Here is a 26,426-nt window from a genome sequence, read left to right as displayed (position 1 = left end):
AGCTACTGCTACTACCACTATCCTGCTATTATGTACTTATACTTTTAACTTGTAAGTATTTTTTACATTGTTGTATTTGTTCTTTTACTAAAGCAAAAGAACAGATACACTTCTATTTTAAAACAACCCAGCTGTCTACAAGGGCTGCACATCAAGTGTGTCACTCATGCTTTATGTCTGTAAATGCTACCCCAAACATATCGTCACGCTTCAAGTCTATTTTTCATATTCTGATGCTTAACTACAGTGACTGTGTGTGTTGGGCCTGACCACTTCCTGTGTAGACAGTCTGCTGCTGCTTTGCTAACGGTCTGCTCACACTATTTCTCCTGTGTGGGCTTTGTATACAACCTTACGTGCTAACACTTTCAGTGGGAGTTCATTCACAGAGTTAATGTATGGGAACAGTCTGTCAGTGAAAGTGTGTGTGAAGGTGTGTATGTGCGTGTTCGTATCAGAGTCAGAGAATGACAACGTTCCTTTATCCCAATCCAGATGCACACTGATCCTCTGGAACGTCTTCCTCACTGGTAGATCAGTGTCTGTGTCTGACATGGAGCACGCTCTGTATTTACCGTTGTAGAACCGTATTCTCCAAAGTCCAGATGAGACATTTTCCTTCCTCTGGACAGACCCTGCCAGCACACCCAGCTCCCAGTACTCATTGTCCCCAACCTCAATGTCCCAACTGGGAGTCCCTGAGTTGAAGCCCCCTGAGCCCAGGACAGAGCTGAGGTGTGTAATCCTTTCTGGGTTTTCAGGAAGCTGCGATCTCTGCCCCCAACGCACACTTCTCAGATCATCAGACAGGATCAATTCTGAACCAGCAGTGTTTGGATCCAGAATCACAGGAGTGTAGGAGATTATCTGATTCATCTTGTTCCAGATGTTGAAGGTCAGGTTGCCCAGGTGTTTGGCCTGGTCTATTAGAGCTCCTGAGGGCAGCTGTGGATCATCCAGCAGGGGATGCTGCTGGACTCTTTCCACTGCAGCTTTGTAGTTCTGTAAGAAGTCGACATTTTCAACTCTCAGCTCTTCCTCTGTGGTTCTGACAATGTGTGAAAGAGCTGCTATCTCTCTGCTCAGAGCCTCTATCTTCTCCTTCATCATCTGACTCTTCTGCTCCTCTTCCTCCCAAAGAGCAGCCATCCTGACTTCTTCGTCCTTATTTAGAGAGTGGTGAAGCTTCTCAAACTCCTTTTTGATCTGCCTCTCTGTCTGTTTAGCCTGGACTTTAATGTGTTGTGCTGCTAGATCACAGTTTCCTTTTACTTGACTTAGGAGCTTCAGCTTCTCCTGCAAAGGCTTGAGAGATCCTTTCAGTTTCCCCCTGTGATCCTTCGCAGCTTCATCGATGGGTCTGAATCTGTGACCGGTGTGTTTTTCAGAATCTCGACAGACGACACACGCCGCCTGCTGATGGTCCAGACAGAAGAGCTTGAGTCTTTCAAAGTGAATGCTGCAGAGAGCCTCCGAAGCTCTCCGATCTCTCTCTTGTAAGAAAGCCTCACACAGATTCTTTAACACCAAGTTGGAAGGTGGGTCGCTCCTCGACGATCTCCTTTTACAAACCACACACTCGTGGATTTTTTTCTGGGTCCACCAGCTTTGCAGGCAGGTTTTACAGAAGCTGTGGCTACATGACAGGAGGACGGGATCTTTGAAGATGTCGTGGCAGACCGGACACGAGAGGTCTCGCTCGAGGAAATAAGATACATGAGCCATGAGTGAAGCTGAACTCACAGCAGACAGACAGAGCGGAGTCAGTGCAGCATGGTTTCAGCCCCTCCTCCACAGCATTTCCTGGAAGTAAGTTTCACTTCGAACTGCTTCTTTTTTCTAAAGCTCTTGCTCAGCGTTCGGTGCTGTAGTGGCAGTATTCCAACTATATTCCTGGAACTCAGTCCTATAGCGGTCCACTCTTAGCGAGAGCTCGAATGTGTCGCTTTTTCCGACGGTGAATCGTCTCTCTCTCTCTCACTGTGTGTGTGTCTCACCACTCAGTGACGAAGTCCAACACACTGTGTTTCCTGGTTTGTCAGGTGAAGTCAGAGAATGGGGTGGAGCTGTGTCCTGATATTGCCCTGAATGCCTGAATATCAGTTAACTACTATTGTTTCCCTGCACATACAACTTATGCATACAACATGCTGAAGCTTAGGCTACTTTATATAAAAACCACAGCTGGGCTACAAGTCACAAACTGTACGACTGAATGAAAGCTATAATCTTACACTGTGCGCTGTTCTGCAGCTACGGACACAACATTTGCTACTGCACACAGTCTGCCAATACTGCAATATGCATCATTACACCACAGTATGATCACTCAGCACCTATACAAACACACATACATCATCAACCCTTTCATTATGTTCTTAGACCGAAATGATCCACCCACTGCCTTAATCTTAGTAATAAAAAAACAAGTATCTTTATATAATGCTTTTCACAGACATAAGTCACAAAGTGCTTTACATGGGCAAGATAAAACATAAACAGATGATACAACAATCCACACAAAATATATGTTTCTATAAGTAAAAGTAACACAAATCAAATGCTGAAGCCTGCTGTCCATAGGTGAGCCAAACACCTGTCTACACAGATGTTTTTAGCGCGCGGGGGGGGGGGGGGTTTAAATGCATAAAGAGAGTCAACAGACTGTAAGAGTGCAGGTAGAGCATTCCAACGTTTACACCCAACAGCCTTAAAAGTTATTGATAGAGATTTTAATTATGCAGCCCATACATCAATGGAGAGAGTAGACATGAGTCCAGGATGTCTTGTATTGAAAAGGTTTATTTACTTGATCAAGGAGAAGTGAATGAATGATCAGTACATGTTATGTTCTGATGCTCCCTTCAATTCTGAAGTTTCTCTCCTCCGGGGATAGACTTTAAACCACACAGATAATGCCACAGGTTGAGCCATGCCCAAATATGGGCAGACCAACACATCTACAATATACAGAATTTAGTCTACTGGTCTATACAAAACATTGCTTAGACCTCACTCAGGACCTTTGTCCTCCATCCAACACTATATCAAACCTCTGACTCCAGTTACCTTTACCCCGTTCAGGGAAAACAGTCAAAGACATATCTGACCTTGGCTGCTATAGCAACACTATCAGACTGTTTTCCCCAAAAGGAGCAGACTCACTGCTCACCACTATCTCAAGTCACAGTGTCTAAACCCAGTATTTGGTGTGGCCTTGCTATGACCGCAAAGCCTAGTTTGACCCAGTGCATATTAATGATGTTATCACCATGGGTTCTTAGGCAGGTGTATGGAACTGAGCATATTTGACCCAGGAGAGCGAGCTGATGTGTAGATGGCTGTATGAGATCTGCCACATATGCAGGAACCTGACTGTGAAATGCTTTGAAAGTGAGAGTGAGAATTTTGATCTGGATTCTAAATGAAACAGGAAGTCAATAGGACAGGACAGGACAGGACAGGACAGCATTAGGGCTGGGTATCAGTACGGACAGTACTCATATCAGTATCAGTACCTTTAGAGGTATCGACCAAAATGAATCAATCAGTAGTACGGAAACATCTCCCGTCAAACGACACCTGCAATCGATCCTTTTTACATTCATAACTAGAAAATATGACTATTTGAATGGACTTGCTCACAGCCAATCAATGCAAGTGTTCCTCGACTTAATGTGACGTGATTGGCCCACTGCCACAGCAGCTACAACCTGAAGTCAAAATGTGGAAAACTTATACATGGAGAAACGGGGAACGGTAGTAATATGATTAAACAACATTCTGCAACATTGTTTCTATTCACATGATGAATGATGAAGCCCCCAGCCCCCAGCCCCCAGCCCCCAACACAATGTTGTAATGGTAGCATGCTTGGACCTGTTTTTATGCTGATTTCACAGTAAGTGATATTCTCTGAGCTGTTCTCATGGCTTCAAATGTCAGTGTTGTGTGTGATTCACTGCCAGGCAACATGAACATCTGGCCTCATATCTACTGTACTTCTAACACTACTACTTATATTTCTGTATATTTGTGTTGTCAACCTTGCTAGAAGGCATAGAATCTTGTTATATGTTTAAAATCACCTTTCATATTACCAGTCAGCATCATTTGAAATGTTTAACTCATATACTTTAAGCCTCTAATTAAACATTTGACCCAACAAATGCAATAGGACAGCTACAGAAGGTCTATCACTTTGCACATCTGTTCCCACTAGTAGCTTTTTCAGGTTGCTGCTACTTGTTCTGCAGTGGGTCAGTTCCCCCCTCAGGGATCGTCCCTATCTCAGACAGTCTCTCTTCAGTATTTACAGTCCTCTACTAAACATGTAGCATGAGTTCATCCTGAGAGAGAACACACCGACACAACCACTAACTGTATGAGGGCAAAGCTCACGTGAGGAGGTGAAAAAATATCCAGTCAGGCCTCTTTAATGCAGAGCTGGAGTGTAGAATGATGTGCAGATGTGTGTGTGTGTGTGTGTGTGTGTGTGCGTGTGTGTGTGTGTGTGTGTGTTGAGATTGTACAGGAAACGATTCACGAGCTGATCTGCCACACCCAGCCTACGACCCATTTAGGAACTCTCTGTCCCAAAAAAAACACACACTCCACTCATGATATTGCAGAGCTAGTAATAAAACACACACACACACACACACTCTCTCTCTGTCACACCCCTGCCGTCACAGTGTTGTCAGCACCGCTTGTTAAGATGGAAACACCTGCAGAACGTGTGAATGAGTGACATGTCCTCTTCACCTCTGTCCTCTTCCTCTCTATCTCTCTCTCCTTCTGCTTCTTAATTCTCTTCATTTCCTCTCCTCCTATCTGTCTCTCTATCATATGATCTCCTCAACACAACATAATTGCTCTAACTGCTGGCTTGTAGACACACACACACACACACACACACACACACACACACACACACCTTTGTATTACAGTGATAAGCGCTCTCAGAGTCCAGCCTTCAGTGTGAGAAGCTGGACTGTTGCAGGCTGCACATGCAACAACATATATGATCACACTGCACTGCACACAGCTTCAATAATTATATAGATTGGTTCCTTGCACACATTTATCTTGACCTGTTAAATGATTAATTCTAATGAAATCATTCACAGTGCCTTCCTGCTTTCATCCCTGCACACTAACCATCCCAAACATTACTTTCAGTGTTATTGGTACAAAAGTGAGATTTATAGCACTGTGCATGGAGTCAGTCTGGGATTACATGAAGACACAGAAATCCACAGAAGAAGAAATGCAGCAACAACCGACCCGTTGAGTACCTGACACACTGTGTGCAGGTTAGAGCCTGACCCATATACAGTATAGATCAGCCAATGTTATCAGCTGTTATTGACCTTATGACAGATATATATCGGTATCAGTGAATATGTTGACCGATATGTGCAGATATTTTTTAATGTTTGATCCTTTTTTAAATACAAATTTAATATATGTATGTTTTTAAATTCAGTTTCAGAGGTTTTAGTGTCTAAAACTTCCTTAGCTTTGACTGATGTTTAATTGTATTTTCTCTTTCATCAGAACAGTTTCATAGCTGAGTGGTTACAGAGCATGCTAAATACCCACAATGCCCCTGGTTAGGTGCAGCTTCTTCTACCAACTGTCCATTAAAAAGGCAAAAAAAGCCCAAAAATAATGTTTAAAAAACCCAGTATCATTACACACCAACACCTGTACATATAAGTATACATTTAATGATTGTTTTTCTTCTTCCAATATCATGCATTTTTTCCCAGCTGTCTCTCAACATGTTCCACCAATCAGCAGAGAGGACAGTCCACAGTCATGAAGCTTCATTCAGCTATGGTAAATGGTAAATGGACTGTACTTATATAGCACTTTTCTAGTGTTTTTCACCACTCGAAGCTCTTTTACACTACAAGTCTCACTCATTCACACACATTCATACACTGATGACAGGAGCTACCACACAGGGGGCCAACCTGCTCATCAGGAGGAAACTAACATTCACACACTGTTGGCACATCTGGAGCACTTTGGGGTTTAAGTATCAGTACATATCAACATATGGACTGGAGGAGCTGGGAATCGAACCTCTGATCTTCCACTCCTGAGCCACAGCTGGCTGTGTGATAACAATTAAAGTCAACTCAAATGAAGCTCTAAGCTCTTGGGAAATAACAATATCCAGAATGCAAAGCAGTGCAATATTCTTTATTTTTCTATAACTGAATTACTGAAAGACTGACTATTCTATATGACAATGATTCTTTATTATGACTATTTTAAGGCAATGACTTGTTGATTTTTTAGATATTATTTGAAGACAATGAGGATGCTGCTATATGGAATGCTGCTGAACTAAGTTTCCTTGTATTGTTTTATCAGTGCAATGACAATAAAGTATCTCTTCTATTCTAAATCATTATGTTGTATTAATGCAGAGTGTATCAACTGGATGACAACAACCAGAGATTAAAGACACTGAGGTTAACATAATCCCCTTTGTGAAACCAGTGGAAATGATATGCTTATATATATATATTATATGTGTGTAGCTGTAACAATGGCAACAGAACCAAAAAATTGGAGCGTTAATCAAAGCACACAGGGACAGATCCGTTCATGCAAAACAACTTTTAAACCGAAGCGAGACGCCTCGGAGCTGCAGCCGACCAGCTCTGTTCCACTGACTCATCTCAGGTATTTTTTTCGCGTGCTTTTAATGAGTCTGTGTAGATAAGTGACATAAACACAAAGCTTTCTATACACATCACCGGGCCGCCCGGTCTTCGCTCCTCATCTTCTAACACCGCAGCTGTTTCTCTTGACGATGACGGGGGAGCGTCTGCTTTTGATTAATCCGGCGAATTAAATAAACCTGGAAAGGCTCCGTACACACTGATGCAAAAAAATGATAGAAATCCAGCGTTGTTATGAAGCCGTACCTCCTGATGATTTTGCAACGTGACTTAATACGACAAAGTGTACGAGCAGATTGTTGGATGATAAGGGATAAGCTGCAGTAATGGAAAAAAATCTCTGATGGTTGACAAACTGTGTATGAAACCATATCACCAAACCTCAGAGCTGAGAGTCAACTTATCATCTGAACACTCGCTAAAGTTCACCGATCGCTCCGATAAACACGATACGGCTGCTTGGTTGCCGGTAGATGTGTTACGGACTCACACACACACACACACACACACATTGAGCACACACCTGTTCCAGACGGTGAGCAAATACAGTCTCCTTGCTCTCTCACACCACACACACACACACACACATCCATTACTCTCTTCATTCTGTCCTCACATGTTCCCAAAAACCTGTTCTGTGTTTCTGTTGGTTCATTTGTCCCTGCATGCTCATCACGCCTCGCCCCATTCGTTGTTAACTGCTCAGTACACACACACATAATGTACACACACACACATACCATACACATTTTTACACACACACACACTTAAACATACTTAAATAGCACTTTTCTAGTCTTTTACATACAAGTCACATTCACCCAATCACACACATTCACACACTGATGACAGGAGCTGCTACACAAGGTGCCAACCTGCTCATCAGATGGAGACTAACCATTCATACACCGTTGGCACAGCAACGGGAGCAATTAGGGGTTAAGTGTCTTGCTCAAGGACACATCGACGTGTGGACCGGAGGAGCCGGGAATCTTCCAATTGGTGGACGACCGCTCTACCTCCTGAGCCACAGACACTTTTTCTTTTTCTTTTTTTTTTTTCTACTTTGGTCATTAAACTCAAACACACATGTAGAAATAAAGTCAATAATCATATGTCCTTGTCCTTCATCTCCATTAGAGATGGTGACGAGCCAAAAGGAATAAATAAAGAAATAAATAAAGAAATAAATAAAGGAATAAATAAATAAATGAGTTTCCAACTGAAAAGGAGTAGGCTGAGTCATTTGCTTATAACACCTAAATACAGTAAACCACCTCATTTCATTCACAGTTATATGACAGTAAAGTGTTATTCACAGTTTAACTTTTCTTTTGCCCTTTAATCTTATTTTCAAAATAAAATGTTTCTCACTTGTACTATTTACAATACATTTAAGTTCCCAGAGAATCTCAACAATGAGTCAATGAATGGACTAGCTAGAACTATTCAATTACTTGCTTTAAACTATTTGAACATTTAATCATTTGGAGTATTTTTTTTTTTAAGAAAAAAGAGCAAATTCTCTGATTCCAGCTTATTTGATGTTAAAATGTTTTAGTCTCTATGACAACCAAATGGTTCCACGGTTGAGCTTTTATTTTGAGCTTTAAAGCAATCTTATTTTCAAAATAAAGCAACAGCGTTTGCTGTACTTGTAACAATCAGTCAATCAATAGACTAGCTGCTAACTATTAAATGAACTGCCTATTAAACTATTCTGATAATTCATCATTTGGAGTCATTTTTTAAGAAAAAAGGGTTAAATGTTTTAGTTTCTATGACAGTCAGATGTTTTCACAGTTTAGTCTTTATTGTGCCCTTCAATCACTCTTATTTTCAAAATAAAGCTAAAGTGTTTCCTGTATTACTTAATGAACTTGTTGCCAACTATTAAATTAAATGCCTATTAAACTTGAAGATGTGCCGTTTGGAGAATCCTCTTTAAGAAAAAGATCAAACTGTCTGATTCCAGCTTGTGAAATGAGACGATGTTTCTATATTGAAATATGACAGTAAACTGAATATGTTTGGGTTGTGGACATGAGATGACATCATCTTGGGTTTTGGAAAATAGTGATTGACATCTTTCACCATGAGTAAATAATTGACGGATTATTGAAATGAATGAATAAAGCCTTGATGTCTGGAATATATTCACATCTATGAAACGTTGGTAATAATAAAAGGTTAACCTGAATATTGAAGAAGGGAATCAAATGAAACTGAGACTTTCTGAATCAAAACATCCACTTATTGAGGTGACTGTTACTTATTAGGAGTTTTATAGCCTTGCTGAGCATCACTGACTTTCTCACAGTGAGTCACAATCAGTTGCAGCAGTGAGTTGTGTTTTCTGGTGGGCGGGGAGCGGCCGGGGCTTCGGTCCTGTTACTCTAACTGTTTATTTTGTGGCGTTCCCAAATGCACGGAGCTGCTGCCAAGCTAAACCAAAGACACACACACACACACACACACACACACAGAGGAGAGGAGGAAACATGTCCTCACACTGAAAATGGAAGAAAAGAACAGGCAGAGGCCACTAACCCCCCCCCCCCCTCCCCCCCTCCCCCCCTCTGTGTGTCAGCACCAGGTTACATTCTCCATCCACTCTCTGATTCTCTTTCATTTCATTTCTACACCCTTTTTCTGCTCATTTTTTATTCATATGTCTGTGTGTGTGTGTGTGTGTGTGTGTGTGTGTGTGTGTGTGTGTGTGTGTGTGTGTGTGTGTGTGTGTGTGTGTGTGTGTGTGTGTGTGTGTGTGTGTGTGCAGACAGAGCTGAAGTATCATGAGGCTCTGCAGCTCTTTGAAAAATCCCTGCTGCTCTTTCATCTCCATGTGCGTCAGGCTAAATGACAGCCGAATAATCCTCATCCTGTCTGTTAGCTGTGCCACCGCGAGGTCAAAGGTCAGCTGCATGTCACACTCAGTTAAGTCAAGATTCGCAAACCAGACGGGGGGGGGGCAGTTTACACCTCTTGAACTCTTTCATCCCCCTTTTATTGTGTCTTAACACTTGGCAGCAACACACCAACAATCAAGGAGGACTTTCACCTCCTATCAGCAGAGCATGTTCACATTGTCCAGGCTTTGCTTTGACTTCTGGGAAACGTAGGAAATCAAAGTCTGTAGCTTTCAATTCATGGTAGCATCAACAACTTCTGTAACTGTGAACAGAACAGTTAGGATCAATACACATCCATCCAACACACTACCTCCAAATATATAATGTGTCTACTTATATAATCACTTGACAGGCTCTTAAGATTCATGTCCATCTACACCAGGCAGGTCCAAACTATTCCATAAAGGGTCGTGTGCCTGCAGATTTTGGTCCCAGCCAATCAAGAGCACACGATTCGACCAATCAGCTGTCTGAAGACTGAGATCAGTTGATTAAATGAGTCAAACCTGGTGTCATCCTGATTGGTTGGAATGAAAACCTGCAGCCACATGAACTTTTATGGAATAGTTTGGACGGTCCTGATGTACACAAATCTGTAGATTGAAATTTCATCATCACAAGGCTGCATTCAGGCTGATTTTAGCTGTGTGTGGGAAAAGTGCAGCTCTCTCATTCATTTGAATGGGGAGCATTGGGGGAGCACATAGAGCAATCTGGTAAAAAAGACGTTAAAAGTTGAAACGGGTTCAACGCTTGAGTCACAGAGTGAGCTGCTGGAGAGAAACCATTTGTTATCCGTGGAGTCGTTTAGTTCGGGAAATGATTGGACCTGCCTGAGTCTGAGTCAGGCTCAGCAGAATAGGAGGAATACTAACTGATAGATGGAAATATCTACAGAAAGCACAATGAAAAGTAACATGTGATCTGAAACTGAACAGTGCATACTCTTAGCAACAACACAGCAGTGAGAGACTTTCACTGGAGCTGAACCCAGACGTCAAAAGCGGCTTCGGATCAGACACTGAGCCGGCTCTGGGTCCCGGTGTTTCTCGTGGCTCTGGGACTCTCTGATGGACTGGTGACTGAGGAGGTTTTGGAAGGGGGACAATGAAAGAGATTCAAACAGGTTAGAGGCAGTCCTGTTTACATTTTACTAAAGACTGCTGTGCCTCCAGAGGAAATAGTGTGTGTGTGTGTGTGTGTGTGTGTGTGTGCCTGTGTTAGTATAGTGGGAGGCGTTTAGGACAGAGAGGAGAGTGGGGGGAACTCCAGGAAGAGTGCTGCGTTTTCAAAATCCTGGTTTCATTTTTCTCGTCTTTTCCAAAAATAGAAAACATTTCCCGCTCACTGCAGCGTTTCAGTCTCTCAGACCTTCATCAGGCACATCATCGTCTTTTCCAGAAAACTAACCACGAGCACATATCTTCATAACAGATTGGTGTTGGGCTACATTGGTTACAAAGGTCGTAGCTTTCATTCATGGTAGCATCAGACCAGTGTGACGGCTGCTGGTGTTTTAAACAGGGGGAAGCTCACTTTACGTCTAAAGCTTGTCATATCTAAGCGAGGCAGTTACAACAAATGTTTTAGTACGACGTTGGTAAGCTACGGAGCCGCACCGCTTGATGGATTAGCGGAGCATTACGGCTACCGCAGTCAGGAGCCTCGCAGAGTAATACGTACTGTGCTTCAACATACCGGTAATATTACGCTGTGTGTATATAAGGACCCCACCTGTTAAAAGAGTGTATTGTTTTGTATTTTATGTGTTACAACTGAACAATGTTGAGATTTATTGTGAATGAGTTGAATAAAGTTCCACTTATCTGAGACACGTTTTGTTTCGTTTAATGCGCCTTATAATCCGGTGCGCTTTATAGCCCGAAAAATACGGTACTCTGTCTATCAGGGGCTGTGAGCCCTCCAAACATTTCCTCCAATCATCATACAGCAGCAGAGCGTCTGACTCGCCCACTGCTCCATCGACCGCCAGAGAAGCTGAGCGTCCAGGGGCGGGACGAGTTTGTCGCATTATCCAATGAGCTTCTTATCCTGGCTTGTCCCCGCCCCCTGGCCCAAAACAGCTGTTGGGAGAAGCCTCATTGAACAGCGTTGAAGCTCTGAGTCTGCGGCGGACTGCCAGTGTGTCACGTCAGAAGATAAACAGCTGGTTACAGGATGACATAGTTGTAAAAATCGAACGCATTCAAATACAAATTTGATGTGATGTAAATTATAATTTTAGTGTGAATTTAATATGACAATTTTAAGGGGAAGGTGAGCTTCCCTTGTTGTCTCAGAGCAATCACCCCTGCATCAGACATCTCATTTTCATTTAATGCTGCTTCCTAAATTCTGTAATTGAGTACAGAATGGTTCATAAGTTAAGTTAGGATCAATACACATCCACCTAACCCGCTACTTCCTAATATGGAATATGTCACCTTAGATACGTATCATCCCAGCATACTGTTCCCAGCTCAAAGAACCAAAATCACCACTATAAAGGGTCATGTGGTTTAAATTTAAAGGGTTAAAATGTGAAAATAAATGTCTTTTTTTTTTAGGACCCAGCATCAAATTTCTGCTTTTACTCCATTTTGAGAGAATATATTAGAGGATTATGGCCAAAATGTCTAAGCGGTGTAACCATAAAAACTTTGCTTAAAAATGCTAATTTTTAAAATGAAAACTTTTTTTATATTAATTAAAGGATAATGAAATATACTTGTTGTAAATATTACATTTTATCTTAATTTATCATATTTTGTGGTTACACCATTTGACATTTTCAGGAGCATTTCAAGAGTCTTATTTTTGGTTTAAAAAAATGTCATTTCAAATGATATAAAACCAACTAAAATACTAAATGTACATTTTAACAAAGAGTTTATTGAATTGCTCATCTTACCAACCTTTATTTGTCACTGAGCTATGACAGCTTCAAAAACCATTTGTATGAATGTGATCTGCCTCCTCTGTGGTTCAATGGTTACATTTAGGGAAAGTGCTCCTTCCTTCCTTCCTTCCTTCCTTCCTTCCTTACCTCTTCTTTTCATTCTACTGTCACCTCCTACATCACACTCCTCATGTCCACTGCAGTGAAACAAACAGACTGTGTGAAGCATGTGATGACAAACCACAGATGCTGTTTTTTTGGTGACGACGTCTCAAATAGACGATAGAATAAAGGAGCAACATTTAATTTAAAAAAGACATTATGTTACGAGCTGTCTATTGAGGAATAAATCTATCTTTATGGTTCAGACATCATTTATATTTGCTTGTCAGCTGACTCCATCTCTGCCTGCGGTTACTGAACGTGCTGCTGAGCTCTGGTCCAGTGTGTCCTTCCCTCCTGCTATATGTGTGTGTATATATATGTATGTATGTATCTATATCTATATATATCACTAACCTCCATCAGCTGTACTCATCATGCATGGACACAGCCCACGAGCCCTGACACACACACACACCACCACATACTGAGAGGTGGGATTAAAAAACCCTGAGCTTCAAACACACACACACTAATGAACAGGATGTATGTATGTGTGTGTGTCAGCGTGTGTGTGTTTTTAAGTGTGTGTCCTGAGCTCGGGAATCACACGGAATCAAATATTCTGAGCATGTCAGCAGCCGAGCAGAGTGACAGTCAGATCAGGATGTATCTGTGTTCTGGATCAGTGAACACACACACACACACACACACAGTATGAGAGCAGCTCGGTCACACTTCCACTATCTTCTAGGCTTCTATGACTTGTACAAAAAAAACACACACACACACACAGAGGGACAAATTAAAAGGCGAGGTAAGCTGTAAGTGTGCAGACACACACACACACGGGGGGGGGGGGGCAGACAGACAGACAGAGAGAGAGTTGTCAAAAAAGAAGCAGAAGAGAGATTTCTCCTGGACTTTGAGACTTGAGGAGACGAGGGCAGCCGAGCCCCCACTGAGCCACACACACACACACACACACGCACACGCACACGCACACACACACACACACACAAACCTCCTCTTTCAAGACCTCACAGTGATTTCTGTGGCAATTAATGTCCATTACAGTACTTGAATGATGAATGAGATGTGTAATAAATGGCATCATTTATGACCAAAAACTGTGTAACACCATAAACAAAGAGTCAAATCTTTGAATCTAACTGCACTAAAACTATTTCACCCTATAAACAGCTGATCGCTGTGGAAATCAGCGGTTTAGTGATTTGAACCGCCATGAAGCTGTAAAAGAAAAAAAGTGGAGCAGCTGAGATATATCCTGACATTTAGTCCCTAGTATTAATACGTCTCCAACATCTCTGGATCCTACATTTCCCATGATGCAAGACCCCCCCCTTTCCTGATAAATCCTCATGTCTGCCACCCTCCAAAACTCTCAATTTGTGTCACAGACTTTCAGTTCAAAATATCTCAAGAGTTGCTGATAACCTTCGTGACATCAGTGAGTGTTATTCTCTCTGATTTGAGCCACATGAACAACATATTTGAAAGGAAATGATAACCAGCACATTGGCTCAGCATGCAAATACAAGCTCATCCTACAACATGTGTGACACAAACCCTGTAATGTTAATATGTAGATATGATGTGAATATGAATGATTTTGTCAGGTCCAGTACTTGGTCACCACTCATACATCACACGCATTGATCAGTTCCATGTTTTAAAGGATTTTCGGTGCCAGTTCTTTATTCCACAACCACAGAAACTGAGTGCTGAAACCAGAGTGGGACTTTCAGTTCCTCTAAAGGCCTCAGAGATGTCAGCTCCCGGATCATTCAACAAGCATGACCCCAAACTCCTCATGTGACAGCTCATATTATATCTTCACATGTCATCAACTCATCTTTTATTTCTATATGTAAAGTATCCTAAGGTTAACTTATTAGATTTTTTTATATGTGATTTGGAATCTTCTGGATCCGATTAGTGTCAAGAAGCCACATTACTGTTAAATACGCCCATGAAAACTACCACTGCTTAAATGTAAACATACCGGCCTAAAGCATGATGGGAACTGTAGTTTCAAAACACAAATCACGTCTTTTCTAAATGGAAAAAAAGACGAATCGCTCAAGTGACTAAATAAATTGAATCAAAGTGGTTCTAGCACTTTTTCTTTCATAACAGCGATCCCAGAACACATGTAGCGCCGCTCACATGCAAATTCATGACCTTTCTGAACAGCCCGAATTGTTCTAAAAATGACAATATTCAGCACGGCTCACTGAGACTGTATGAAGAAGCCCGGCGTTGAAAAGGTTAACAGCCGTTGTTCCTTTTGTAAAGATATGAAGCCTGAGACCTCGCCTTGATTGACATGTGTCTTGCTTGTCTTGTCTCAGCTCCAGCAGAATAATGAGCTCACATTACAGCCCCCGCCATTGTTTTCACACCGCTGCATGACCTCACAGACGCCGCGTGGTGTTTTTGCAGGCGGCTAATGTGCCGTAAACAGATTTTTTTTTTTATATGACACACGGCTGAGGAGTGACCACACACATTCTATCATGACACATGAGGTGCTGCCAATGTTTCATTCTTGGGGCCTGATGCTCCTTTGTTGTGCTGCGGGACAATTAGTTAGCAGCACGCAGCTAAATAGCTTGGCAGGAATTCAAAATCTTGGCAATCAAAGAAAGAAAGAAAAAAAGAAAAGGGTTTTGAAAGGCATTTGGAAGACACTGCAGCAGCTCCCAACTCTGATCTGAATCTAAATGAGAAACATGCAACAAACCAACTTAAAAAAAAAAAAAAAGAAAAGCAGCCAGGCCTCCATGTTTCACTTCTCCATGAAACATGCAGCGGTTTGGGAATGAGCATGCTGAAGACAAAGTCACCAAACTGAAACAAGACCGCTCGTGCTTCTTCCTCATATTCCACTGAAGCTTTGCAAGCTCTTAAAATCAGGCCTGTGTCAGTGTTTGTTGTTACAAACTAAACTCATTGGCATTTAATGTGAGGAGTCACTTAACCCTGACAGGCCTTTATTACAGCAAACAAACAATCCGAACGAGCTTATTGAAGCAACCGAGGATATAAACGGCTCCAAAATGGAAACCTGAAGATCAAACAAAAGCCAGGAGCGGTTTGACCCCCACCCTGAAGGCCTGAGCCTGGAGGGGCTGACCGACTGTCAAGCATTCAGAGGGCAGCCTTCAACACCACGAAGCGGAGGGTAGCGGCGGGGGGGGGCGAGGGGTTTCCAATAATGGGCTGATAGAAAAAGTGACCGTGCAGGAATTTGGGAAGAATCTGAAGGATTTGTTGCCGATTCAGTCGTTGCGCAGAGTGTACGAGACTGTGCTTAATTGTTCCGAGTCCAATGCCGCTCATTGTATTCGAGAGCGTGAATGTAACAGTGCCACTCTTCAGCCTGCAGCTCCGCTCTGACTCAGACAATACCAGGAGGAGCTCAGCGGCTCTCTGCTCGCTGTGGCTCGATACTGAGACTGCTGCTGAGCCCTGATGCAAAGATCTACCTCCAATGTGCATTTCTGATCAACTTCACCCTAAAATCAGCTCCTTGAGAGGAGCATTAAAAATATATCCATCATCATGCTTTTTTAATATTGCCTTCACTTGGGGAGAAATGACTACAAATGAGTTAGAATAAATTTGGCATTAGTTCAATTTGGGAATATGCACCACACAATACTATCATATTCATTCATGCATTATGATGTAACGATCTACAATGTTAACATGCATTATTTAAACAGGGGTGTGGGTGGAGATAAGTGTTTTGCACTAGGATCCTCACTATTTGTGACTTCTTCAACTGTGATACTAGAAATAGTGTTTACATTGCGACGCGCTATCGGTTTCATTCTGGATCTCTGCAGGAAGGATCGACGAAATAACACTGCTGACTGTTTGTGAGATTCCTGCAGCTGCGATGACCGCTGATTCATTTCAGAGTGAAAGGACGCCATGTGTGTGTGTGTGTTTTTAATCAAAAGCATGACACACACGATCATAAAAACATATGGAAAACCTATCTATATGTATATGAACACACTATGGGGGATTCTATTCTACATCTCTCCACCTCTGAACGTGTGTGACGCCTCAAAACTGTCCACTTGTCACATCTCACTGCCTCCTCATGCAAGTGACTGTGTGAGGACTCAGTATACGTAACCATGCTTGTATATTTACATGTCTGGACAAGCTCGTGTGTGTGTGTCCCTGCATACTCACAGGGTGTGCATGTGGCCGTTCTGCATGCATTCATACATACCAATGAGCAGCGGTTCTGGGCTATTTATAGGAGCGGCTATATTAGCTCCCCATATGTGTCAGCTGCTGCTCTCAAAATGGCCACAGACAGCACGAGCAACAGCAGGGAAAACTAGGTGGGAAAAGTAGGTAGAACAAATGAAAGTGTCTGCTAACAAAGTGTGTGTGAGGGAGTGTGTGTGTGTGTGTCAGCTATGGGTGTGTGTGTATGGTTGGCTTAGAGCTGCAGGGCATTTTCGTTGTCAAACAGGTCCGCAAAATCTACATGTAGCATGAGTAAATGTGAACGAGGAGATGAGTCGCTGATCGCCCTGGCTAGGTCTCAAACACACACACACACACGCGTGCGCACACACACACACACAGCACGCCAACAAGTAGAGCCTGTTCAGCGCAGCAGAGCAGCCTCCGAGTCACACTTGCTTGTCAAACTTGCGTCCCGCTGACAGCAGAGACTTGTTCCTGAGCAAATCCTTCCACTGGAGTGTGTGTGTGTGAGAGAGAGAGAGAGAGAGCGACAGATAGAGAGAGTGACAGAGAGAGAGAGAGAGAGAGAGAGAGAGAGAGAGAGAGAGAGAGAGAGAGAGAGAGAGAGAGAGAGAGAGGTGAAGGGCGAGAGCGTGACTGATAGAAGGAGAAAGCCTCAACAGCAGCAGCGAGAGAAAGACAAGACGGTGGAGCTATTCATTAACACAGATTGTCTACGTGTGTGTGTGTGTGTGTGTGTGTGTGTGTGTATGTGTGTGTGTTACAGCAGGAGCAAACAGAGATATTTGAGAATTCCTCCAGCAGGGCAGAGAGGGAGCGAGGTGGGCGTTGATGAGAGCGGAGGGAAATCTCTCTGCTTGCCGACCAAACAAAGCAGCCCCTCACCGCCTGAGACCGCTGCCTCTCTCTCTCTCTCTCTCTCTCTCTCTCTGCATCTATCAATCTCTTCCCCCCTCTCTCTCTCTCTCTCTCTCTCTCCACACATTCCAACTCACTTGATGAAGCAGCGAGCTCCCTCGAACGTGTATCCTTCCTCCCATCCTGTTGGTAAATCTGTGAGGACAGGGAGGAGATGGGAGAAGAGAAAAAAAAAGCACAGAAGACACAGAAACATAAACAGCTGTGCAGAGAGATATGAAGCTGATTATGCACTCTCTCTCTCACACACACACACACACACACACACACACACACACACACCTGCACAGCAATGCAGTGTCTGGACCAAAAAATAGCTCATTTGGCTTGTGCCCCTTTACGCAAAAAATCCACGCCCCCCCCCCCCTCCCCAATTTCCAAAGCAGATATAGTGGGATTGCTCAATCATTGTGGCCGTACGCGTTCACTGCTCTGCCTCCAGCTGTTTGAACACACTGCTGATCTGCGTGCAGCGGTGCCTTCCCACCCGTCACCCCCCCCACCCCCTTCTTTTCCAGATGTGCGTTATATATTTTGGAATATCGTCTTCACACTGACGCACCGGTGTAAAGACGGTTGCATTGTTCTTGAAGCGGCCGCGGGTTGCCTCTACGTGCTTTGGAAAATACTGGAGTTAGTGCAGCAGAGGGGAGGGGGTGGTGGTTGGGGGGTTCAGGGGGAAATCTGTCAAATGTCACTGCAGGGAAAATCGGCTCTGAAATCAGCTCACGCCTACGTGACGGAACTTTTAAAAAGTGTGTCGCAAAGTGTCCAGGTGGAGCGAGCAGGAGGAGGAGGAGGAGGGGACGCCGTGCGTAATGGTCCGCCAGAGGAGAGCAGAGAGAGAGAGAGGGGAGAGAGGAGTAGAGCAGAGGAGGCTGTTGCTTTGCTGCAGAGACACACAACTAAATCTCCTCTCATCGTCTTCCACGCTTCTCTCCGCAACTTGTCTCCCCTGGTTTGTTTTTTTTTTCCAACCGTGACGCGCGGATAACCTTTCCCCAAAGCGCTGCGTGCGTGCATGTGCGTGTTTTATTTAGCAGAGAGAGAGAGAAAAAAAAAAAAAGAAATCCTCTGATTATTTACCTGGAGTTTTTCTGTGCCCCGTGATTACAGCTTCTCCAGTAACAGGATGCAACCAGGTTGTACTCTTTGCTTCTTCGCTGTTGGTGGAAGAAAACGAGGGGAAAAGGTGAACAGAGAACCCGAGAAAAAAAAAAAGACAAACAGCCAAATGCGTCAGAGAAATAACCAGTGCGCATCCATGAATCCGAGTATCCGCGTCATATTTACTTGATGAAGAATATGCGTCCATCCCGAGTCACACCATAACTCCAAGAAGAGGGAAGGCAGGAGAGCCAGTCCGGCTTAGGATCCGCCGCCATGTCTAGCTGAGAGCTCTACTGCTCTGGCTTACTACACACGGGCTGGAGTGCGCGGCGCCGTGCCAAGAGCGCGCCCACGGTAAACCCCTCGCGCGCTTACAGGAGGCGGGAGCGCGCCCGGAGGATAAAGACACAAGCAATGATTTTCTGCCAAGTAGAGGGAGGAGGAGGGTTTTTTTTGTTTTTTTTTGGCAGACGTCCTCATGAGTGTGTGACTAAATTGGCCCCAATGAAAGTTCACGTTTATGATTCTTACAGGAGATTCAACTAAAGCTTCAGGGCTCAGGTGGGAGTCAGGAATCAATCAACCTACCAATGAACCAACCAATCGAATCAATTCACTTGGCACCAAATAAATTCAAACGTCACTCAAAGAATAAGTTATGACAGTTAATAACCTGCTTAAATACATTAAAAATAATGAATAGAATTAAAAATGCATGATGTATGAGTGTGAATTAAACGGAATATTATTAAGATAAGATAAGATATGATAGAATGAATAAGAAAGAATAAAGAACAATAAATAAGTACGAAAAACAATAACAATAATAGTAGAGTATATAATAAAAGTGATGATGTACTGTATACTTGCATTCATTCTTTGAAAGATGGAACTATGTGTTTGTAGTTTTGCTGCGTGGAGAATGTCACTGTGGAAGCCCCTAGAGGGGTTTTCGGCAATTCTCCCTCATCATATTCCTCTGTGCTTATTCTTACTGTGTATTTTTAATTTTTCTATATGTGGAAATAAACTAACAAACAAACAATTATATTGAATGGTGTTCCTAATATTTTGTCCACTCGATTAACATACATGAGGGGGGCAAAATAATAGGAACACCACTCAATATAATGCACCCCAGTATGCCACCACTTCTCAATGATAAACATACAGTAGAATTATCACCTTTTTGACTATGTTAAAAACTGAAAATATATAAACTTCATAAATACAGAATTTATAGCAGAGCTCTTGTATTGGATTGGATTGCATTAGATTGCATGTGTATCTAATGAAGTGGCGGGTGAGTGTATATATGTGTATATTTATTAACCCATGCAAGATTTATTAGTTATGTTCTTTCTTATGCAATACATATACAGACAGAAGCATATATGTGCTTCCTTCATATTTACACACATACTGTAGCTTTCATACTGAATTTCATTTCCACCTTTTTTGTCTTTTATATGTTGCTATTGATTTATTTTTTCTCATGTATAAAACATAACTGACTGCCATAGAAGAACATAAACATATGAAAAATTATGAAGATGTTTTTAAGTGTGTTTAGATGCTTGGATTGAGACCATATGGTGCTACATTGTTATATATGTATAAAGGGCACTTATGGTGATCCACAGTTGGTTTATAATATATTTTTTATATTTATAATATACAGATGGCCAACATTAAATAAAACAGTGTGTTAACAAGGTGCTGGTCTAGTATTAGTCTTCAGAACAGCTTCAATATGGAAACAGATTCTATAAGTGTGTGGAACTCTGGGTACCACAGAGCAACAAGCCAACTGCTATGAAAGCTATGTTTTGCACATTCAAGGTTCAGCTGCATGTAACTACTTGTAACTGCATGTGACTGCATGTAACTGTATGTAACTACTTGTAACTACTTGTAACTGCATGTGACTGCATGTAACTGTATGTAACTACTTGTAACTACTTGTAACTGCATGTAACTGCATGTAACTGCATGTGACTGCATGTAACTGTATGTGACTGCATGTAACTGCATGTGACTGCATGTAACTGTATGTAACTGCATGTAACTGTATGTGACTGCATGTAACTGTATGTAACTGCATGTAACTGTTTGTGACTGTATGTGACTGCATGTAACTGCATGTAACTGTATGTAACTGCATGTGACTGTATGTAACTGCATGTAACTGTATGTGACTGCATGTAACTGCATGTAACTGCATGTGACTGTATGTAACTGCATGTGACTGCATGTAACTGTATGTAACTATATGTGACTGCATGTAACTGTATGTAACTATATGTGACTGCATGTAACTGCATGTAATTGTATGTGACTGCATGTAACTGTATGTAACTATATGTGACTGCATGTAACTATGTAACTATATGTGACTGCATGTAAACTGTATGTGACTGCATGCAACTATATGTGACTGCATGCAACTGCATGTGACTGCATGTAACTGTATGCGACTGCATGTGACTGCATGTAACTGTATGTGACTGCATGTGACTGCATGTAACTGCATGTGACTGCATGTAACTGTATGTAACTATATGTGACTGCATGTAACTGTATGTAACTATATGTGACTGCATGTAACTGCATGTAATTGTATGTGACTGCATGTAACTGCATGTAATTGTATGTGACTGCATGTAACTATGTAACTATATGTGACTGCATGTAACTGTATGTGACTGCATGCAACTATATGTGACTGCATGCAACTGCATGTGACTGCATGTAACTGTATGCGACTGCATGTGACTGCATGTAACTGTATGTGACTGCATGTGACTGCATGTAACTGCATGTGACTGCATGTAACTGCATGTGACTGCATGTAACTGTATGTAACTGTATGTGACTGCATGTAACTGTATGTGACTGCATGTGACTGCATGTAACTGCATGTGACTGTATGTAACTGTATGTGACTGCATGTAACTGTATGTGACTGCATGTAACTGTATGTAACTGCATGTGACTGCATGTGACTGCATGTAACTGTATGTAACTGTATGTGACTGCATGTAACTGTATGTGACTGCATGTAACTGTATGTAACTGCATGTGACTGTATGTGACTGCATGTAACTGTATGTAACTGCATGTGACTGTATGTAACTGTATGTGACTGCATGTAACTGTATGTAACTGCATGTGACTGTATGTAACTGCATGTAACTGTATGTAACTGCATGTAACTGTATGTGACTGCATGTAACTGCAAGAAACTGCATGTGACTGTATGTAACTGCATGTGACTGCATGTAACTGTATGTAACTGTATGTGACTGCATGTAACTGCATGTAACTGCATGTAACTGCATGTAACTGCATGTGACTGTATGTAACTGCATGTAACTGTATGTGACTGCATGTAACTGCATGTAACTGTATGCAACTACATGTGACTGCATGTAACTGCATGTGACTGCATGTAACTGTATGTAACTGTATGTGACTGCATGTAACTGTATGTAACTGCATGTAACTGTATGTAACTGTATGTGACTGCATGTAACTGTATGTGACTGCATGTGACTGTATGTGACTGCATGTAACTGTATGTAACTGCATGTGACTGTATGTGACTGCATGTAACTGTATGTAACTGCATGTGACTGTATGTAACTGTATGTGACTGCATGTTACTGTATGTGACTGCATGTAACTATATGTAACTGCATGTAACTGCCTCAGACATGCTCCTTGGTTCTCATACTGGTCAGTCTCACATACACACCTGCAGCCCTCTGCAGTAACACCCAGAATTTGAGTTTCCATATAGATCTACAGTGACTACACATGTATGAACATTTCCATCAATGCAGCAACCAATGTAGTACAAACAGAACTCTGCCTGCCTTCATACATGATAGATGCAGACCCACATGCATCATGTAACATACCGAATTGATTTTAAAATGCTGGTGATCGATTACAAGGCATTGAATGGTCTTGCTTCCCCATATATTATAGAACTGTCCCCATATCACACTGAGATAAGATATTCCTTTATTAGTCCCAGGATGGGGAATCTGCATCATTACAGCAGCAAAGTGGACAGTAAAATAGAAGAGCATCAATAAAAGAATAAAGAACAATAAATAATAAGTACAATATTGTTATTGTACATATTTAAAGGGGAAATTTATATATATAAACCTTGAACTGAAATTACTAGTATCTATTGGTGCTGATGAATTCTCTTCCTCCCCCCTCTGATTCTCCCCCACTATCAAGACATAACATAAATAATACATGAATAAATATAATACAGCTTGGGTATTTCACCTGTAGGTTTGTGCTGTTGTCACCATGTGACCATGTACTTTTATTATTAATCATCACTCTGATTTGTCTTTATTGTGTGTTTTCCCTCTGTGTGAAGCCTGTATGGAAGCATCACCATCATTTATTATGTTTCTCCACATTTATTCAAGCATTTTCCTCTCATTTGTGCTCTGTGTTCTCCTCTACAGAGGCGTCTCTCTGAAAGTAATCAAAGGATTGCTGTTTTTTGCGTATGAGGGAGATGCAGCAGGTTTGTGCATTTCATGAATATCTCCAGACATATTATCCAAATTAAACATACCTTCAGTCAGTGGCAGGGCTGTCTAATTGGAAAACCACTTTTGAGCAGTCAATCTGCGATATACTTCAAAAGCACTGATGGTTTAATCCTAAAAATCCCACTTTTCTGCAGCAAAGCTCTTATGGGAGCTAATAACAGCGCTAATGTTCAGTAATGAGCAGCTCCTTTAGGAGGCCTGTCTGTCTCAGATGACAGGGAGCTTATTTTGGAGCTGAGTATTTGCTCAAATATTGATCAGCTGGTGGGGCATAGTTTGTCCTCTCTGTAGATCTGTTATCCGTCTGCTGCCGGCCAATCACAGGAGGTCACACTTAAAGCTTAGCTGGCTAGAAATCCCCCAGGCCACCCAAACAAACCACCTATCAGCCCCCTCCCCTCGCTCCAACGATACACACACACACACACGCACGCTTCCTAATGAGGCTAGACAAAGCACACACACACGTTGTTAACTCTGTCTCTTGGGTCAGGAATAGCTCGCATACTGAGCACACACGCAGACACACCCCGTTAACCCCCCTTACACACACACACACACACCCAGAGGTCAAATGGTCTTCCAAGAGGAGGATCCCTTCCCACTGTAAGGTCCTGGCCAAATACTGAAGATGTTGCACAACACATCACTTCTACCCCTCTGGCCCACTGCCCACACTCACATGCACGCACTCCTCTGCCTCCCTCTGTAGAGACAAATAATATCCCTAAAGGATTTCAATCTGAATGTTTAATTAAGAGTTTTTTAACGTCTCTCATTGGAAAAAACAAACACTATGATAGAGATTTTAATTATGCAGCCCATACATCAATGGAGAGAGTAGACATGAGTCCAGGATGTCTTATATTGAAAAGGTTTATTTACTTGATCAAGGAGATGTGAATGAATGATCAGTACATGTTATGTTCTGATGCTCCCTTCAATTCTGAAGTTTCTCTCCTCCGGGGATAGACTTTAAACCACACAGATAATGCCACAGGTTGAGCCATGCCCAAATATGGGCAGATCCAACACATCTACAATATACAGAATGTAGTCTACTGGTCTATAGATAAAACATTGCTTAGACGACACTCAGGACCTTTGTCCTACATCCAACACTATATCAAACCTTTGACTCCAGTTACCTTTACCCCATTCAGGGAAAACAGTCAAAGACATATCTGACCTTGGCTGCTATAGCAACACTATCAGACTGTTTTCCCCAAAAGGAGCAGACTCACTGCTTACCACTATCTCAAGTCACAGTGTCTAAACCCAATATTTGGTGTGGCCTTGCTATGACCGCAAAGCCTAGTTTGACCCAGTGCATATTAATGATGGAAAATTCCCTAACACACTATATTATAGTTGATTGGATTCAGTTTGTCACATTCTGATCTAAAGTCATGTCAAAAAAATTAAGTTGTTCAGATTGGGATTGGTGAAATTCAGACACCAAAACAATTAAAACTTGAACATCTGGTCTAAATCCAAGAACTTCAGTTAATGTCAATTGTATTTAATCACACATTCATAGATTGTTTTTGGGCCACTTGGGCAGCTGAACTAGCCATAAGCACTTCACCATTAACACTGGCTTACATGCAGTTGGTTCTACTCATCCAGCAGAAAATGCTAGCCCAATTGTAACCGTCTTTTAGCTCTGATTTTGGTCTCCACCATCTCCTGAGGGAAATATCTGTCTCTTTAGCTGCTAAATACATCATTACATCATACACCTTTTCACTGAAAACAGCTGCCGGGTTCATGAGAGCCGTGAGACTGAACCGAAACACTCAAGTTGTTTGTTGTCATGTTTGTTGTTGATGCTGATAAATGTAATTGAGTTTTGCAAGGCTTTTATTTTGAAAAGCATTATTACTATGACTAAACACCATTATAAATCAAAAAGTTCTGTTTTATTTGATGGTAGAACAGTTGCTATGTGCATGAGTGTGCGTGCGTGCCCCCAAACCCCCATAAAGCCATTTAATTACTAAGCCCCCCCCCCCCCCCCCCCCCCCCCCCCGTTAACGGCAGGTTCTGAACCGATTAGAGAGCATGTCAACACAGACATGCTTGTCAGACCCTCGCTGACACTATGGAGGTCAAGGAGGGACAAACAGTATTAGAGTGTAATGTGTTGACTGCAGCTATTATCCATACCTTTACAAGAGTCTGGAGAGCCATTGACTCAAGTAAGTGTAATGATAATACCTTGAGTGTCAGTGTGGATTCCTCAAATGCTCTGAAGGTGAGGAGTAATCTCATTGGTTGATTATAGACAGTACTGATGGTTTTTAGTGTTTTAGCCCTTAAGTTACAAATATCACATACTATGATGCAATTTTAGATTTATCTACACCTAATAGTTTAATTTAATTACAATATAAAATCAACTTAAGGCTACACTGATCAATATTTTTTAAATGAACATGGAAGCCTCTATGGAGCACATGTGACCACTAGTTGCATATGAGTATCAGTTGTAACCAGTTCAACTACAGAGTGATGCGTTGATTTATTTTAAGGAGTAGAATTTACAGTAATTGGTTTTTTTTTAAAAAGCTACTTTCCAATTCTGTTCATCATCTTGCAACCACTTACATTTGATGTGACCCCTCTGCGGGTTCCTGGGTGCCTCAGGTAGATAACCTCTATTTTAGCAGATTATTTCCAGCCCATTAAATGAACCTTCACCAACCCTCTCAGCAGCATGGTTCCACGTGTCTGAACTGCTGAGGAACAATCCATCCTCTCAGAGCTTTTCAGGCAAGCCTTACAACAATAGTTAGCTACACCTGTAAAAGAAAAGCAGACAGAAAAAAAGGTAACTGATGCCGCTTCACAGATGTTTGTTAGTTAACTGCTGCTGATTGATTAGGGCAATCAGTCGTAGCAGATATGAACATAACATCATGCTGAATGAAGTGAA

At 42.1% G+C, this 26,426-nt stretch overlaps 1 protein-coding gene across 4 annotated transcripts in view; it reads right to left on the bottom strand.

Moving 5' to 3' along the window:
- LOC134004233 (pleckstrin homology domain-containing family A member 5-like) overlaps positions 1 to 19,203 on the bottom strand; it is a 238,712-nt gene extending 219,509 nt beyond the window's left edge. For 3 of the 4 annotated variants that reach the window (XM_062443434.1, XM_062443435.1, XM_062443437.1), the window contains exons 1-3: positions 19,086 to 19,203; positions 18,879 to 18,955; positions 17,870 to 17,927 (exon numbers count right to left, since the gene is read on the bottom strand). In XM_062443434.1, coding sequence (XP_062299418.1) covers positions 17,870 to 17,927; positions 18,879 to 18,955; positions 19,086 to 19,177 — 227 coding nt within the window. In that variant the 5' untranslated portion in view covers positions 19,178 to 19,203. Of the gene's footprint in view, positions 1 to 10,564; positions 10,696 to 17,869; positions 17,928 to 18,878; positions 18,956 to 19,085 lie in introns of those variants that run through there. The other variant, XM_062443436.1, reaches the window with a different exon arrangement.
- Positions 19,204 to 26,426: the final 7,223 nt, after the last annotated feature.

Source organism: Scomber scombrus, chromosome 22 (assembly GCF_963691925.1).
Source record: "Scomber scombrus chromosome 22, fScoSco1.1, whole genome shotgun sequence".
In the NCBI taxonomy this organism is placed as follows: Eukaryota; Metazoa; Chordata; class Actinopteri; order Scombriformes; family Scombridae; genus Scomber; species Scomber scombrus.
Note: the sequence above shows the minus strand (reverse complement) of the source record. Positions and strands in the feature narration are given on the sequence as shown.